Raw genomic sequence first — 13,847 nt, 5'->3', positions numbered from 1 at the left:
CATTTGGGCTAGGATAGGGGGATCTGAATTTGATGTGGGTCATCACTGTTTGTGTATTGGTGGTGTGAGATCAGTGGCCCAAAGTAATTTAACCCCTGAAAAATACCACTTATTCAAATCTGTGAACATTTGCTATTTGCCCACTTTGATGCCCGTTCTGATGCACTGAACCCATTTGAGCCAGGATGGAGTGATCCGAATTTGATGTGGGCCATCACTATGTATGCAATGGTGGCATGAGATCAGTGGCCCAAAGTCATTTAACCTGTGAAAAATACAAGCTACTTATTCAAATCTGTGAAAATTGGCTATTTGCCCACTTTGATGCCCGTTCTGATGCTCAGAACCCATTTGGGCCATGAGATCAGTGCCCCAACGTCATTTAGCACGTGAAAAAACACCAATTATTTATTCAAATCTGTGAACATTTGCTATTTGCCTACTTTGATGCCCTTTCTGATACCCAGAATCCATTTGGGCCATGCTAGAATGACCTGAATTTGATGTGGGCCATCACTATGTATATAATGGTGGCATGAGATCAGTGGCCCAACTGCATTTAACCCCTGAAAAACACTAGTTACTTGTTCAAATCTGTGAAAATTGGCTATTTGCCCACTTTGATGCTCGTTCTGATGCCCAGAACCCCTTTGGGCCAGGATAGAGTGACCTGAATTTGATGCAGGTCATCACTCTATATGTAATGGTGGTGTGAGATCAGTGGCCCAAAGACATTTAACCCCTGAAAAATACCACTTATTCAAATCTGTGAAAATTGGCTATTCTCACACTTTACTGCCCGTTCTGATGCCCGGAACACATTTGGGCCAGGATGTAGTGACCTGAATTTGATGTGGGCCATCACTATGTATGTAATAGTGGCATGAGATTAGTGGCCCGACGTCATGTAACCCGTGAAAAACACCTGTTACTTATTCAAAACATCAAAATTGACTGTCTGCCCGCTTTGATGCCCGTTCGGATGCCCATAATCCATTTGGGCCAGGATAGAGTGACCTGACTGTGATGTGGGGCACCCTGATCTATGTGTCTGCAGTGTGAGATCAGTGGCCCAAAGTCATTTAGCCCTTTCTATAACGTCCTTCAGTGCCCACTTTGATGCCCATTTTGCGCCAGTTTTATACATTTTGTAGCTGCTTTTAAACATATTCACATCAGGGCACCTCGCTGCATTATATTTTATTATTGCAATTTTTTATTTTTGTTGTTAATCCGGATCACTAAGAAACCAACTTCAGTATCGTTTCAGTGCATCATTTTGACAAATCTCCCCCATAGCCTATTACACGCCTCACACACTGCCAGAAATCCCCCAGTCTGTGCATAGCTGATTTATCTCCACCCCCCGCAGACGTAATGCACAGTTCTTCCTCTATTGCTACAATAGACACTCTGCCGGACTGATCCATTGTTCGGTCTCTAGGGGGAGAACCGTTGATGTCCTCCTGTACGTACGCGTCGTGAATTCTAGGACTACCTCGGTGGAGTGAGGGACCGGTGCACGGACCAGTCGCTTGTGTGGGGATGGCTGAGGACTGTGGTGCAGTCCAGGCTCCGGGATGTGCCGGGGTCAGAGGCTGGGACCAGACGTCTCCGTGCTGAGTGCAGCGCTCATGTCCTGCATTGTACAGGTAAACTCTGCGCACCAGGGGGGCCTGGCAGTGGCTACCACCCCTCACCTAGGTCACTGTGGCTAGTTATACAGTGCTACTTTGTATCTAGGGGCACAGACAGGATGTGGCACCTGCCAGCTCCTCATCGTGGCTCACAACTTTACTTATTACTAGATCCCTGGTAACATTGGGCTCTGTACAGACAGTCAGGATTGGCCACATTCCCAATCTGTGCCATCAGGGCAGACACTCAGATCTCTCTTGTGGATGTGTTGGCGGATTAGTACCCAGATTAGCCCCATCCTAAACATATTTGAGTAATCTGCAGTTTTCTGGCCCTAATCTGTGCACATAATGGCATTCTGCAGATTGGCAGATCTGTAGAACTAATTCACACAATGAGTATTTGGTGCGTTTTTTTTCCACTGCACATTTTTATGTGCAAAAAACGCAGCGTTAGGCTGTGTGCCCACGATGCGTTTTTCAAGCATTTACGCTGCGGAAACGCTTGGTAAACCTTCCCCCATGGTCTCCAATGCAATTCCGCACTTTCAATGCCCATGATGCTTATTTTTCCGCAGCGTTTAGGCTATGTGCCCACGATGCCGAAATGCTCAGGATTTTTTCCTGAGCATTTCTGCATCTCCCTGGCAGAAAAAAACGCATGCGGATTGTACATGCGTTTTCCTGCCAGGGACATGCGGATGTGAAGCGTTCTTCACTTGCATTTCCGCATGCAACCAGCATGGATTTATATAGTGTGACCCGAGAGAGTGGTTAAAAATAAACCTAATAGTTACCTTCCGATGGCCCCCGAGACTTGCTGCGCTCCTGTGCTGGCTGCCGTCAGATCGCAGTACGCTGTACTGAAAAGACCTGCCGTCACATGACTGTGACGTCACCGCAGGTCCTTCAGTCCTGCGTGATTGCCGGCAGCCAGCACAGGGGAGGGAGTCCGGGGGCCTTCGGAAGGTGAATATAATCTTTATTTTTTATTTTATTCTTTTTTTTATGGTACCTGGGTGTGGAGGAGAGTCTCCTGTCCTCCACACCCGGGTACCATCCGTGTGACACCTACTTTGCTTCTCGCTAGCCCACCCTGAGAGATGGGGGGGGTACTCGGAACCGAGCCTCCAAGTGGAAGGTGGATGCAGTCGTGGCCTAGGCCCGGCCCGTGCCCAGGGTTGTCACAATCAAAAAATAAGGGCTAGGAGGGACGGTGGTAATCGAGTGGATTCAATGACTACGCCACCTGTGGAGTCTGGTGATTCGCCACCAGCGCTGCGGCAGTCCTCTGAGGCGGGATGTAGTGGCAGCAGAAGATGGTACTACTCCCCACAGGCGGAGCAGGGCCTCAGGGCAGAGAAGACAGATCAGGGGGGTCGTAGTGGGTGGTGTCGCGCTGAAATAAGAGACCGGAGGCAATGGATGCAGTCTTTCAAGCTTTACTAACGTTGTAAGGTGTCAGCTGCAAGGCTTCTCCTTGCTCCTCACGGCGCGCTGCGGCCACCAGGAAGGGGTTCAGCACACTCCGGGTAGTTCGGGTGCATAAATCAGGACCCACTGCACCGGAGTGTTCCTAGACTTTCCCACTAGGTCCTCTCCTGTCCGTATGTGGTGCGTGTTACAAGGCTGGGTCTCCCTCTGGACTATGCGCAGAACAAGGGTACGGGTGGCGGCTCCGCTCCGTCCGTTACCCGGTGGGATCCACTGAGCCTCCGGGCTTCTCCGACTAAGACTTAAAGTGACAGAGTCAGATTTCGGGGGCCTGTACCCCTTTTGCAGCAGGAATCCCTCTGACTAGGCCAGTATAGCGAGGACAGGTGGCGTATGCCGCTCCGTCTGCATCCCTCTGGGATCCTTTTACCTGTGGCTCTTATCTCCTCTGCTCCCCTCCAGGCCTTCTTAGGTAGGGACCTTGACCGGGTAGAGTAAACCGTTAACTCTAGCCCACTCCTCGCCTCAAGGCCAGAGCACGAGAACCGTGTATCTTCAATCAGCTGCAGGTTCACACAGAAAGCCACGTTCAGTGATGAAGATCACAATCAAAGACCCATAAGCCCAAGATGGCCGTTTATTAAATATGAATTTTGTGGTGTAACCTCTAAGTGCGTCCTCCACCCTCACCCACTACATGGTTCCCCCTAACTTTGGTTCCCCCCATCTCCTCTTTCCCGGCTGGGGCAGCATTATGGTGCCTTAAAGCCCCCCCTTCAGGACAGGAGTGGTGTAGTGTTGAATGGATGGCTGAGTCCTGAGAGGTGCTCCTTCCTTACCTCGGAGAGGGGATACCACACCTCGGTCTGAGGTGCAGTACCCCTGTGGCGACTGAACCCTCAGGGGCGCCACATTCCGCACATTAGAACGCGCCAATTACGCAAGTACAGGTGCAGTCTTGTGGAATTGTTGCGTTCTAATGCAAGTCAATGGCGGCGAAAACGCAGCGCTTCCGCAAAATTAATGGACATGCTGCGGATTTTTGAGCGCAGCATAAACGCTGCGGAAAAATCCGCATCATGGGCATTGAAAGTGTGGAATTGCATTGGAGACCATGGGGGAAGGTTTACCAAGCGTTTCCCAAGCGTTTACGCTGCGGAGATTCCGCAGCGTAAACGCTTGAAAAACACATCGTGGGCACACAGCCTTATACTGCGCTCAAAAATCCGCAGCATGTCCATTAATTTTGCGGAAGCGCTGCGTTTTCGCCGCCATTGATTTGCATTAGAATGTGCCAATTCCGCAAGACTGCATCTGTACTTGCGTAATTGGCGCCTTCTAATGTGCGGATGGTACCCGGGTGTGGAGAAGATGAGACTCTCCTCCACACCCAGGTAGCATAAAAAAAAGAATAAAATAAAAAATAAAGATTATATTCACCTTCCGACGGCCCCCGGACTCCTTCCCCTGTGCTGGCTGCCGGCAATCGCGCAGGACTGAAGGACCTGGGTGACGTCACAGTCATGTGACGGCAGGTCTTTTCAGTACAGCGTACTGCCATCTGCCGCCAGCCAGCACAGGAGCGCAGCAAGACTGGTGGGGCAATCGGAAGGTAAGTATTAGGTTTATTTTTTTTATTTTTAACCACTGTCTCGGGTCACACTATATAAATCCATGCCGTTTGCATGGATTTATATAGTGTGACCAAGTTGACAAGCACTTTCCAAGTGATGCTAAAATCGCTTGGAAAGCGCTTGTCAACCCGCATGCGGAAATGCAAGTGAAGAACGCTTCATTTCCGCATGTCCCTGGCAGGAAAACGCATGTACAATCCGCATGCGTTTTTTTCTGCCAGGGAGATGCAGAAACGCTCAGGAAAAAATCCTGAGCATTTCTGCATCGTGGGCACATAGCCTTAAACAGTTCCAGCAAAGTGGATGGGATTTCTCACAATCTTATGTCCACTGTGCTTTTTAAACTGACCCGCAGTGTTTTTTTGAAATCTGCAACATCAGTTATTCCTGCGGTTTTATGGGTTTTCTTTGTGGATTTTCGCCATAAACTTGAATGAGGTGGAGAAAATCTGCATGTAAAAAAAAAGCCGATGTATGTTTTTATTGCTTTTCCATAGCAGAAACCAACTAAAAACGCACATAACCCGCACATGACTGTGTCAATAAAGTATTAAAAGGAGATAAAAACTGTAGCTGAAAAAAGGCAATAAAAACACGTAAAGAAATGCAATGAAATAAAACACAAGTAACCTAATTTACCTAATAGGCACAGAAATGGTGCATAAAACCTACATCAAAAACCATATTCTCATCATGGGAACTTAGCATAAGGATACAGTCACACCATGATTTCTATGAGGTGGAAAATCTAATGTGGTTTTTAAAAAAGCCCCTGTAGAGTAGTAAGTGTGGTAATATACTCACCTACCGCCTTCTCCAGCTCCATTCTGCTCCTCTTCTCAGTGACATTACTATAATTGTGACCAGCCGGCTTATTCTATGCTCTGTGTGAGCCGGAAGCCTCTTTTACAATGAAAGCCTATGAGGCCTCGTTCTGACTCTCCATAGACTTACATTGGAAAAGCTACTTCCGGGTCACGCAGAGCAGCATCACCTGGCCAGTCTGCAGAGCGGTGAGGGCACGGACAAGAGGAGCAGAACAGAGCTGGACACCGTGGTGGTGGGTGAGTATATTAACACTCACACTACATTACATACACATATACAGAGATTCATTGAAAACATAACTTCATGGGGGGCTTCTTTAAGAAAAATCAACATCAGAAATCAAATGCAGTTTTTTTACATAGTTTTTCAGATGGGGTTTTTATAGCGTTTTTATTCCACACCCTTTTTCACAGGCTTTTGACTTTAGTGTAACTTTTGGTGTGGATTCCTTGATGAATTCACATCAAAGAAGCAACTTTTCTTTTTACATGACATGAGTCTGACTTCAGAGCCCCCAGTAACTACAGCTGATCATCGATGGAGAGGTGAGCGTGTAATGTATAAATGGGCAGGATCAACCTGAGTGAGAGTGCAGAGGAGGAACCCCGCTTTATATTATCCAAATGCCCCGATTGGGGGGGAAATGATGCCCAATTAAGTCTATGAAAACAGACTGATTGCTCGACTACTCATTTTTCAACCTTTTCAATCCTTTTGTTTGTTTGTTTATTCCCAACTTTTCAAGCAGGGGTGCATTGTTACCCAGCTTCCCACCTTCCTTAATGCTGGGTGAATATTTTATACACTATTAGGATTCCTAAGTTTAACCCCCTCTGCCTCCACCTGTTTAAAGTAATGCCTGATAACCCCCTTAAAGAGGTTGTCCGGCCTTAGACCTCTAGTTTGGTGCCAAGATTGGGCAGTCATGTGACCGCATGTATGCCATTTGCATACTTCCGGCCACATTCTGACTAGACATGTGCAGCTTCGCTCAGTTCACATTCATTGAGCTAGGCCGTACACATCTAGTCGGCATGTGACCGCATTATGCATATCACTTACTTGCGGTCATGTGCCTGCTGCTAATAGCGCTGGCATCGTAGAATCCTCACAGCTCATAGTGCGATGTGAAGATTCACAACAAGTCTGCACTTACAGTGACTGCAGACTTGTAGCCTAAGGCCGGACAACCCCTTTTACTTGCATAAGTACTGTAATGTGAGCTGAGTAGCTACATGTCTAGCTCACTGCAATCCAGTTGTATCACATTCCATTGTGTTCTTCTTTCTGAAAGGAGGGAAATGAAATTTCCACTCTCAGGCTAAGTTCATAAAGGTGTATAAAAATCAGCTGATTTTCATCCCGAAAAAAATGGATGATTTTCATCTGTATTTTCATCGGTGTTGTCATACATATGCCATCGTTGTTGTCATACATGTGGCATCCGTGTTTAAACTATGTTAAAAATTGCAATGTATCCATAAAAATCCTGTTATAAGGTCGATCCACCCCACTGGCTTCTCCCTGCCCTGCTCCAGATGATTGACAGCTCCCTCCCCACACTCATGGGAGAGACCTGTCAATCACCAAGAGAGGGACCCGACTAGTCTTGTCTCTTATTGTGATCACCGGCTGGATATAAACTATATTTTATCTGAAACGCCGGAGTGACAAACACGATTGATAGCCAAGAGGTGGGTATATAATATTACACCTACGAGACCGGTGGGTGTAACTGCACAATATGCCCTGCTCACTACCATACCTAGTTTTCCCACTGGCACCCCCATGCTATTGTTTCCATGATTCTCTCTAAATTATTTTTACTTGTCTCAATGATTTTTTTAGGTCCCATGATGAGTCTGTCATATGGATAGAAACATGTCGGGAAAGCGATTTTTATATGAGACATGGTATAGGCTATTTAATTGGGTCCAGTGGAGGACCATGCATCTTGGGGAGCCCTTGACATACACTGGGGCCTTAGTGACGTAACGACTTGAGCAATAAGGCTGGGTTCACACAAGCATATTTAACGGTCCATATTTGGACCTCAATGCACGTCTGGTGGCGGGTATCCAGACCTGAAATTACAGCCTCATATGTGTGTATGAGGCAGTAAGTTTGGGTTAGGAGACCTGTGGTCAGTCCGGACATTGTGGTTCATACACGGAACGTGAAGTACACGCTTGTGAACTTGGCCTTAGACTGATCTGATGTTTATGCCGCACTGTTGTGTTCTTGTGTACTTTCCTTTACACCACATGAGTGACATTCTGAATTGTTACCTTGACTTTTAGTCATCTTGTGCTATCATTGATACATGACTAAGTCTTGCTCTGGATACCCATGTCAATTGGTGCTTAGGATTCTTTTTTTACCCCATGTACAGTAGTTACAGGCATCCACCAGTCTTGTAGGAGCAATTTTAAATACCCACCTTGTATTGGGGGTATCGTACACGTGTTTAATGCATATTTGAATAGAAGTTAAGGTTTCTAGTCCTCAGCTAATCACTTCTTTTTATTTGGGCTGACCTGGTGAGCTGAGGCTATTCTTTTGGTATCAATAAGAATTTTTTTGTATTATTATTATTATTACTACCGTATTTCCCTATAATTTCAGGTCTATTACAAATGCAACATGGAAAATGTTTTACAGAAATTTAACAATCAGATGGCTGAAAACCAACAATGGATGTCCAATCTGTGTGAAGACCTGTGGGATATTCCCCTGTATGACCTATCAATTCCAGGTATTATTTTGTGTATCACTGGTCCTTGGCTTCATTTTCTATTATTTGTAATGTTGAAACCCCATCTTTTACGGCAGGGTAAAAATACACCACTTAGCATTTCTGAGGAGTATTTTTAGCCATCAAGGTGTACGTAATTTGCAGTAACTTCAACCTGTAATAGATAGGAATATATAATCATAGGAGATTGCTAGATATGCAGAAAAACATTCCTATATCTTGTACCAATGTTTGAATGCCTAAAATATAGAATTGAGGTCATTTTAAGGCTCCATTCACACTACGTTTTTGACTAACATTTAGTGTATGCACCTGGAAAGTGCCCAACATATGTGCTAAATGTGTATATAGCCCAGTATACCGCAAAAAAAAAGGTTATGCAATAATGCAGTAAACTACATTTTTCACCCCACAGGGTCCAGTTAAAAAAAAAACATGAAACAAATAGGCACCAATTTTCTTGCTAGACTTGATGAGGGGACGTGGAGTCAGATGCTCCTGACTCCACGTCAGGAGCATCTGCCAAAATGCCAAAAGTTGCAAAATTTTTGCACAATTCAAGAGTTGCTCCAAAATGTTGTGACTTTTCAAAGTAATTTAAGCCAGAATTCTGGTGAAATTGCGTTGATAAATTGCGTCCATCCTTTTTTTTTTTACTTAGAAGTCTATGGCTGACTGTGAGGCATCAGTCTGAGCCTCTGTTTAGCATAAATGACTTTCTATCATTCATCACAGTTTATAAAATGTGGTGTGAACGTAGCCTATTGTGGGATTAGTGTGTGATACCAATGACGAAAAAAGGTAGAAGGGCTCTCTCTGTACAGGTAACCGCTGGGACCGGTTAGGTGCTCCTTGTACAGTTCTTCTAATCATCCAGTAGAGTGATCTATAGAAGCTTTGGCCAATCGCCAAGCAAGCAGTCTTGTGCATTGGTAAATCAAATTCCATTATAACCTGCTTTTTTTTTTTCTTTAAATCTCTGCTCATTTTAGGCTTAGAAGTCAAATGGCTGTCCTGGTCAGTGATTGACCGCCTTCCTTGTATAATACTGCACACAGAGATAGCTGTCAATCACTGACTCCTAAGCTCAGAATGTGCAGAGATTTAGTGACTAAGGCCACGTTCACACGTTCAGTATTTGTAAGCCAAAACCAGGAGTGGAACAGTCAGAGGAAAAGTATAATAGAAACACGTCACCACTTCTGTATTTATCACCCACTCCTGGTTTTGGCTTACAGATACTGATGTATTGTAAAATACTGACCATATACTGAACGTGTGAACGTGGTCTGAAGTTGAAGTTTTATATCTGAGCCTGATTTACCTGTCTGCTCAGCCCCTCATGTTGTATGACTCGCTGTTATCAGATCTGATGGCACGTTCTCTGTGACATGCTCCTTTTAAATAAATAATAATAACTCTCTATTTCAGTTGTTTAATTTTCCACTTCTTTGGATGTAGTAATGGAATGGAAGCACGCGATATATTCAGAGACTAAAATCTTCCTCTGAAATTCTGCTGTACAGGTTTGGTCAGCTGCTATGATATAGTTCTGTTTTAGCCTCTGAACAGTTATCTCATCTGTGTGTGATGACAAGCTTGCTGACTGTGTCCAATTACACCCAGAAGCTGTGACTGACCTGTATAATACAGGCTGTAAGCCATTACTCAGTAGTAATGTGGTGTACACACAAAGGTACTCACCATTAGATTGATAAACTGTAAATTGGTGTATACTGTAGTATACGTAACGCACATTCGGACCCAACCATCACATTGGTCGTCAGCCTTTCATTGCATTTTTTTTTATCATTTATCTAAAGGATTATCTCATAAAGGGTTATGACACAGAAGAAAATGTATGATAATTACTGAAGCTTACAAAATGACTGCAAATCCCTGAGCGGCAAGCATGAAAGAATGTGACCTACATTTGGTCCCAGTGCTGACTGTTCTAGCTAATCTCAGCCCCATCTTGTCTGAAATATTTAGTTTCTGACAACTGAAATTTAATTCACAATATAAGTAATCTGAGAACCATTGTTCATATGATTTTTAATATATAGACAGTGATATATAGTGTAATTTCCAACCACATTTTTTTTTTAACCCCTTGCCAACATGTGACTTACCTTTACATCACACTTTGAGTGGGATCAGAAACAGAGTCCACTCCATACAAAGCAGCTGCCAGATGTACCTGCCTCTAACTGCAGAGACCAGAGCTAGTTTTAATCACTGCTGTCTACCTGATAGCAGCATTTAACTGTTGTGATCTCTGTGAGTGTTCATTCTGCCGCCCATAACCACCTCTCCTCGCACAATGCATACAATACCATGACAGCTAGGGGCTGACTGAAGGCCTTCATTGCCACCATCTTGGTAGATCCATGACACCCAGCCTCCTTCATAGGAGATCATTGTTTTTACTGTATACTTCAATATGAAGGTATTGCAGCTGTCATGCTCCTGGGTTCGAACCCTTGAGCCTGTGTTTGGTTGTCGGCTTCTCTGTCCGCCAAGCCACAGCAGACACACTTTTTCCTTGGTGTTTTAGTTCTGTTATTCTGGCTACAGTCTGCTTAGCATAACATTTGTCTACCCTATCACCTTTTGGGTGCAGCTTTATATTCCCCCTCCCTGCTGGCATTTCCTACTAGTGATAGTTTCATTAGGATGTTCAGACATTCTGTTGCTGTTTAAAGCCAGTCAGTGAAATTCCAGCTAAGGGTTTTCTCTTTGCTGTTTGTGTACTTTACTCTGCACCTTTCTTCTGTTGTTTTCTAGGAAGTAGGTGGCATATTATCTAACAGTACGTACTTTATTCTTTATTTTGTGGTTTATTCTACTCATTTTAGGATCTTTCCTTCTTTCAGCACACTTTCCCTTTTGTAGGCAATTCACACTTTGCTCTGCCCTCCGGTTCTTTAGGAGGAATATGATGCAACTCAAAAACCTTTCAGGCAGTTTAGGTCCAAGCTGCCATCTTCTAGTTTGTGGTTAGGGCTATCTCTGCTCACGCAGGAACCATTAGGGACTGCGGGTCAGGATCTCTAGTTTGTACAGAAACCGGAAGGGTCAGTTGCCGTTTTTTAGCATATTACCTATTTTCCCGAGTGAATTGCTATATAAGCAGCAGCATGTAGTACAATCAAAGACTCAAGTCCCCGAGTGGACCAAAAATAAAATGAGAAATTAAAAAAAGGTTTTATAACTTTTATGTTTTTTTTTACTATTTGTAATCACCTTTTTCCTAATCTGCAAATAAAGAAATATATGCATATTTCATATTGTTGCTTTCATAAAAGAGATCAATCAAAATACAAAATTATTTAACCCATTTCATAACTTCTGTAAAGAAAAAAACTTGCAATGCCAGAATGAATGTATTACTGTACCCACTTTAAAGAATATAATAAAAAGCAACTTAGCCCATATACAAATCATTCAACCCCAATTCCAAAAAAGTTGGGACGCTGTATAAAATATAAAGAACAAACGATTGCAATGATTTGCAAAAATTCTTATATTTTATTCACATCAGAACACAAATCAGAAGTGGAAAGTCGGACATTTTTCCATTTCATTTGAAAAAATTAACTCATTTAGAAATTGATGACAGCAGCACATCTCAAGGAAGTTGGGACAGGCCCATGTCTACCACTGTGTCTGGGAAGTGAGGAGACCAATTGCTGGAGTTTTGGGAAAGGAAGGTTGTCCCATTCTTCTCTGATGTAGGATTCTAGCTGCTCAACAGTCCTGGGTCTTTGCTAGATTTTTTGTTTCATAAAATATTTTCTATTTACTGATCGTAGGGGTCTTTGCACTTTTACTTACACCATTTGAATGTTCTGAAGTGTCTAAAGTTTTCTGAAAGTGCAGTTTCACTTTAAAAATTAAAAAACATTCTGTCCTCACATTCTCTTCATGCAAATTGGAATAGATTATCATGTATTTTGTTGGCATTTTATAATTCACGTTCTTAATAATTTGTTTTGTCTCTATTTCAGGGAGTCATGACACCATGACTTATTGCTTAGATAAAAAATCCCCAGTCGATCCTAGCTCTCCTAAACTACTGCTGTTTTTAGAGAAATATGTGCCTAATATCACTCGTGCCATTATTTTAAGATGGAGCGCTACACAGGTCTGTAAACACAATTGTTTTTTTCTTTACAATACTTAAAAAAAAAAAAAAAAAAAAAAAGAGGATAACCCCTTTTATAACAAATGTGTTGTAGCAGTTGCTAATACATTAGTATTACAGATTCAGCACCGTTTTACGGTGCCCAACCTCACATTAAATGTGTATTTTAAGCCATTTCTTTTCACTTTACGGTTATCACTTTATCTACTGTACATAGTTTGTATTTTACCAAATATATTTTTAAAGGAAAATGGTAAAAAAGATAAATAAACTGCAGCTTATAGGATAACTTTCCCCTTTTTAAGACTTCTGAATTGTCAGTTATGGGATTCCCTATTGGTCTGTGTTTACATTTCTATGGTCCCCATTCATATTATATTAATATTCGCATGATCAGACAACCATTCAGTGTGTAAGGGGCTTCCTGACTCTCCCCTGACTCTTGCCCAACCCTTCCCACTGGATATAAGGCGCTGCCTGAGTTGTCAGGCAGTAGCTTCTCCCCTCTCCTAATTAAAAACACAGTATTATGAGAACTGAACGTCATATACGGGGGAGACCGAATGCATAATTGCTTGTCGAACATGTTCAGCCAACAGCTATTTAAGATTTATAGGCAGCTTAAAGGAATTATCCAAGGCTGTCAGTTAGACTGGAATCACACGAGTGTATAGCATCTGCTGCGAGAGCATTGGATGCGATATGCTAATGGCACCCGGCTCCTGCTCTGCTGTGAGGGTGAGCGGAGTGTCAGTGCACTGTGCTCCGATCCTCTCGCATGAGATAATCGCAGCACAGGTGCGGAGGAGACATAGAAAGTAATTTCTCCCTCTCCATTACCTTGGCGTATATCAGACTGCACTGGGATGACATATGAGTGCAGTCTGATGTTTTACACGCGCTCATAGACTTGTATATGTGCTTGTGAGCAGAGTCTCGGTGCCAATGGCAGCATGCTGCTATTGTTCTCTTATGCAGAATCAGCATGAGAAAATAATCGCAGATCTGCACTGCCCCATAGAATAATACTGGGCCGAGTCTATCCGATAAAACATTGCATAGCACTCGGCCATGTGATATGCTTGTATGACACCAGCCTAATAATCACACACTCCTGCAGTGAGATCAGGAGATCAGAGAGCAGCCATTACACATCACATTGGTAACGCCTCCTTTCATTTAAAATAAGCTTTGGGGGAAGATTCTCAGGGAGATTTATGTCCGGCCCATAGTCCTGAACAACTGATGTACATATAGGAAAAACGTGGATTTCTCTGGAATAACACATTGGATTGCGGACATCAAGGTACCATTTTATTCAGCTTCCTATGACCTGCATGCCCGTATAGATAGCTTAGGAGGATTGATCCTACTGATAAATTCCCTTTAAACAAACCCATGGCCGGATAACT

At 43.5% G+C, this 13,847-nt stretch overlaps 1 protein-coding gene across 2 annotated transcripts in view; it reads left to right on the top strand.

Moving 5' to 3' along the window:
- Positions 1-1,359: 1,359 nt before the first annotated feature.
- The window catches only part of PLCXD1 (phosphatidylinositol specific phospholipase C X domain containing 1), a 32,749-nt gene continuing 20,261 nt past the window's right edge, over positions 1,360-13,847 (top strand). The window contains exons 1-3 of one of the 2 annotated variants that reach the window (XM_073664441.1): positions 1,360-1,652; positions 8,159-8,288; positions 12,299-12,435. In XM_073664441.1, coding sequence (XP_073520542.1) covers positions 1,581-1,652; positions 8,159-8,288; positions 12,299-12,435 — 339 coding nt within the window. In that variant the 5' untranslated portion in view covers positions 1,360-1,580. The remainder of the gene's footprint in view (positions 1,653-8,158; positions 8,289-12,298; positions 12,436-13,847) is intronic. The other variant, XM_073664439.1, reaches the window with a different exon arrangement.

This window comes from Phyllobates terribilis, unplaced genomic scaffold (genome assembly GCF_046119375.1).
Source record: "Phyllobates terribilis strain yellow unplaced genomic scaffold, ASM4611937v1 Scaffold_2__4_contigs__length_985480577, whole genome shotgun sequence".
NCBI lineage: Eukaryota > Metazoa > Chordata > Amphibia > Anura > Dendrobatidae > Phyllobates > Phyllobates terribilis.
This window is presented reverse-complemented; position numbering and strand designations above follow the sequence as displayed.